The 5,153-nt window shown below is 36.5% G+C and overlaps 1 protein-coding gene across 1 annotated transcript in view; it reads right to left on the reverse strand.

The window, feature by feature from the left end:
* Positions 1-5,093, reverse strand: part of RAD51AP1 (RAD51 associated protein 1) — a 9,076-nt gene extending 3,983 nt beyond the window's left edge. Inside the window, exons 1-5 of the mRNA XM_009894238.1 lie at positions 4,964-5,093; positions 3,431-3,572; positions 2,503-2,612; positions 2,098-2,172; positions 1,303-1,437 (exon numbers count right to left, since the gene is read on the reverse strand). Coding sequence (XP_009892540.1) covers positions 1,303-1,437; positions 2,098-2,172; positions 2,503-2,612; positions 3,431-3,572; positions 4,964-5,093 — 592 coding nt within the window. The remainder of the gene's footprint in view (positions 1-1,302; positions 1,438-2,097; positions 2,173-2,502; positions 2,613-3,430; positions 3,573-4,963) is intronic.
* Between the last annotated feature and the right edge of the window lie 60 nt (positions 5,094-5,153).

Here is a 5,153-nt window from a genome sequence, read left to right on the forward strand (position 1 = left end):
AAGTGCAAGGTCCTGCACATGGGTCAGGGCAACCCCAAGCACAAATACAGGCTGGGCGAAAAATGGATTGAGAGCAGCCCTGAGGAGAAAGATTTGGGCATGTTGGTAGATGAGAAGCCAGCAATGTGTGCTTGCAGCCCAGAAGGGCAACCATACCCTGGGCTGCATCAAAAGAAGTGTGGCCAGCAGGTCAAGGCAGGTGAATCTCCCCCTATACTCCGCTCTGGTGAAACCCCCCACCTGGAGTACTGTGTCCAGTTCTGGGTCCTCCGACATCTAAGGACAGGGACCTGTTGGAGCGAGTCCAAAGGAGGGCCACGAAGATGATCAGAGGGCTGGAACAGCCGTCCTATGAGGGCAGGCTGAGAAAGCTGGGGTTGTTCAGCCTGGAGAAAAGAAGGCTCCAGGGAGACCTTATAGTAGCTTTCCAGTACTTAAAGGGGGGCAACAGGAAAGATGGGGAGGGACTCTTTTATCAGGAAGTACAGTGATAGAACAAGGGGTAACAGTTTTAAACTGAAAGAGGGGAGATTTAGATTAGATATTAGGAAGAAATTCTTTACTGTGAGGGTGGTGAGACACTGCAACAGGTTGCCCAGAGAAGTTGTTGAGGACCCATCTCTGGCAGTGTTCAAGGCCATGTTGGATGGGGCTTTGAGCAACCTGGTCTAGTGGGTGGTGTCTCTGCCCATGTCAGGGGGTTGGAACTAATTGACCTTCAAGGTCCCTTCCAACCTAAACCATTCTACGATTCTATGATCATAATCTGCAGGCATTCAGTACTAGGCTGCTACCAGAAGCAGAGTATGAGGCTAGGCTGACCACCAATCAGATGCAGCATGGTTTTCTAAGAGTTGAGAATTGGAGGAAGGAAAGAAGGGAGGCTGCTTATATTTTAAAGTAAGCTTAAATGAAACCAATACTGAAAGCACTAACACCTGACACTACTCCAGAGTCAGTTTTGACACAAACCCCAGACAACTGGAAAAAAAGAACCGAGGCTCTTTAAAGAGACAAAACTTTCCTGGACAAAGCAGATAGAAGAAATTTTTTCTGACATACTGCAGCAAATGCAGAGAAGCAGTATCATTTTTGCTGTTTTGGGGAATGTGTATGAATAAGCTCCAATGTTTAGACTTAGTGTCAAATTGATATGCCATTAGTAGTAAAAGATAATGCTTCAGTAAGGGAGGGGAAGATACAGTAGAAGCAGTATGCACTTCATTGGAAATATAAACTAAATGTAAGGTATCACATTCAAAGAGCATCTAAGGAGAGGGGTTTTTATAGAGGACAACTTACTGGGTACAGACTCTGGCTCAGAGTAAACAGCATGCTCTCCATCATCACCGTCAACAGTCACTGGAACTTTAGATGATGCTGTACTTTGCCTACCATCACCCCTAGGTACCTCATCATCCATAACCTGATTGAGACCTAGAAAACAGAAGGTAGTCTAATTAATTCAAATTCACAGTAAATCTATTCTCCTTCTCAAAAAGAAGCAGGTATTTGAGTCCCCAGAATTCATTACTGTGATTTTGAAGTATACTATAGAGAATCGAATCACTGGCACTTGTATTCAGGTGATTCTCATTTTAATCTTTTAACTGACCAAATTGTACTTTCTAGTTGTGAAAGTTATCAATATTTATCTGTAATCAAGCTAACAAAAGGACAGAAAGACCACAAATAAAACTGGAAAAATGAAAAAGTTTCCAATAGCACAGCAAATGTGTTTGGTGACATTTATGCATAGGCATTACAAATCCATGAAGGAGCTGAGGGTAAGTGTAGCTTCTTGAAGAAGTAAATAAACTCAGCATCCAAAAACATCACGTCTGTTGCTTTTTCCAACTAACTTTTAGTGATCTGTACCAATCTCATTCAGCAATCCACAGGTTTTTCCATTTTAAGACTGGGACCAAATTTTTAATGAAAAAATGCACCCTTCATCCTTCAGTTTTTATTTAAGATTAAAGACTCTTTTTTCCACCTAATGAAAAACAGAAACCAATGGAACCAAAGAAAAGGTAAGCTACTTAAATGTATCTTGAAATGCTATTTCTGTAAAGGCAGAATATGAGAACAACATACCTAAAAGTTCACTGTCTACACTGCAGTTGGAAAAAGGGGGTCTCCTGTGTACGTTTTCTGATTCAATATTCGTATCTGTTTAAGGATCCAGAAAACAAACAAATAAAAATACAAAATATTAGTTTACAAAAAACACATTATAAACAGTCAACATATTAAGAAATGAAAATAGCTAACATTTTTATCTGTCTCTAATCAAACTATGTTTGGAAGATCTTATAGAAGAGTTGTTTTTCCTCACAGAAAAACATAAGAACATAAGAAGACAGGCACTATCTACAAATTCTGATTTCCTTATCATGATATCTTGAAATAAAACATGACTTTCAACCTATTTCACTGTAAAATAAGTTGTCATGTTCGAATTCACTACATATAGAGTGTTGCATTGAACTGTAAAATAACCTTGTTTTTCTGAGTTTTGCACCTCAAGGATATTTGCAGATTTTTCTTTGACGGATAAGGCTAAGGCAACTTCCAAATCTCTTTGATAAAGTTTGTCATCCAAGGATATCCTGGGAAAAAAAAACGAAACCAAACATGCTAAATAATAAAACAATGACATGAAAGTTACAGATCTATTTCTGACTCACTGAACTTTTAAAAATTCAAATACTTGTATAGAGATTACTATTTCAATCATACTTGTAGCATATCATATTATAAATATTACTTCCTGAAATGATTTAGACAAAGTACACACTAATAATTAAAGCACACTATACTCAAAAGTATTATGACTGCAAAACATTGTGTATATATATATACGAACTAATAACTGGTATTATCACAGAAAGAAGTGGTTACGTTTGCTTGAAATACCACACTGAAACGTAATATTTATACACAACTATACTACCAAAATAATCACATGTCTTTTTTCATTTACATTGACTCAGTATTTTTTATCATGCTTTAAAGATGTTCATTTTTAAGTAGTCAAACTTGTCTTTATATTTCTCAGCTTTAGGAGTCTCTAAGTAACTCAGAATTGTTATAGTTATTTTGCACTGTAGAGATATCAAGACAAGATCAGACATGGAAACCTGTTTCCGCACCTATGTAAGCCGCTTGCTGGAGTTTTTTTATAGCCGTAACAAAATAGGCATAGCTCACTACCAAACTCAGGCAAGTTTTCCTGACTCTGTGCATAATTACATTATGCCTGATTTGCAACCCTACCAATAAGGCTGAAAATCTTTATCACACTAATATGGTAGTTGTTTATTCTCCGCTGCTCTAAACTCCAGGAAAAAAAAAAAAAAGGAAAAAACAAATACTATTATTAAAATCCAGCTTTACAAAGAGTTAACCACATTTCAACATTTCTTACCTTTTACTAGGTGTCTGCTTTTGTGATGGAGTCAATTCTTTGTGTGGCTTTTTTTGCTTCTCTTTTTTCTCCTTCTTTGGATCCTTGAGCTGTGTTCTGGATTTTTTGCTTGAAGGTGCAGCTATACATGCAAAGTCTTCATCTGTTTGGGAAACAGCAACAACCTTTAATGAGTTTTACTATATTCTTCCATATGACCAAAAAGAAGTCATTCGACTTAATTTCATCACACTGAAAATATACCAAAGATAACCTTTTTGAAATTAATTCAATTTTTAAAGAACAAAACTATAACTATACTATCCTTAAATATATTTAAAATGAAAATTTAACAAGATCAGTTTTGCATATAGTTTTATTCAGTTATTATTTCAGTTGTTATTATCAATATGGCAATAAAGTTTCAGTGGCCAATGTATTACCAGATTGTCAATAAATAGAAGTTCACCTTTTGATACGCCAAACAGCAATTAATTACAATAGTAATCACTGCCATTAAACAGTTTTAGAGTTCTTGGTGTGTTGAGAATTGTTCCCCTTCTTAAAAAATGTCAGCTGCTCCCCTTTTTCTACCATTTTCATATTGCCTCTTACTAAATACAATGCATTTCTCCAATTTTCAAAGAAAATTAGAAGACATGAAAACTGCCTTTCTTCCAACTGAAGACATTGCAGATCACAGTGGAAAATAAGGAAAATAATAATAATAATCTTCAGTATTTCTTAAATCATGGGAAACCCTAGATAACATCACTAATGTTTCTGAGAATTTACTTTTCTTTAATATTACAAGTGGTCACTTACAAACTAAGAGAAGTCATGTACTACATTCAAACTCCTGAAACTAAGAATCTCCATTAATCCACGATTCACAAGAGATCTTCAATATTATTTACTTTTGTCCTCCTCTTCCCACCAATTCAAACTGTTCCCTATATCTTGCAAAGAGCATGAGGAAAAAAAAACCCAAAACAAAACAAAACAAAAACATGAAAGCAACCAAGTTCTGTAAGAAAAATGCCAACACCCATTAGGGCTTAGAAGTAAAGGAGGACTGTCGTGAAAACGAGTAGCCTGAAATCTATTTTTCTTATAAATGGAACTCAAAATTTGACTGCTATGTCCTTAACCAAAACCCACTGAGATACAGAGCTATAGAGAAACATTAGATCTCTGTACAGATGATTTACACCTCCTTTATAGTCTGATTTACAATCCTGTGAACTGATAATCAGGAGGACATGGAACAACCACCGATCACCACTGAAAACTGAGGCAGGGAGAGAAATAAATTTTCCTGCAACATGACATTAGGTATTCATCGGTTTCCTGACACACTGTTGTTATACTCTGGCTCACAATCATCATATTCCTGTTGAATTAGGATATTTAACAGGGTGCCCAGATTACTTCCAGTGAAAACAGTTAACAGCCTTCTCAATGAACTAGTTCATTAAAAACACTCTTGATGGCATTTTGGGTGGTTACATTAGTGTTTGGCATTTTTGTTATGTACAAGAACATGCCACTTACCATCATCTTCCAAATCCCCAAATTGAGAATAATCGACAATTTTCTTGTTCCTGTGGCAAAAAACACATACTATTAATCCTTTCAGACTGAGCATCTTGACTTGCTCACACCTGATTTTTGGGTCAATCATGTTTTACAAGAAAAAAGGCAGGATGTTCAAACGTACGCGTAACCAGTGCTACTGTATACA

This window comes from Charadrius vociferus, unplaced genomic scaffold (assembly GCF_000708025.1).
Source record: "Charadrius vociferus isolate BGI_N301 unplaced genomic scaffold, ASM70802v2 scaffold160, whole genome shotgun sequence".
Taxonomy (NCBI): Eukaryota; Metazoa; Chordata; class Aves; order Charadriiformes; family Charadriidae; genus Charadrius; species Charadrius vociferus.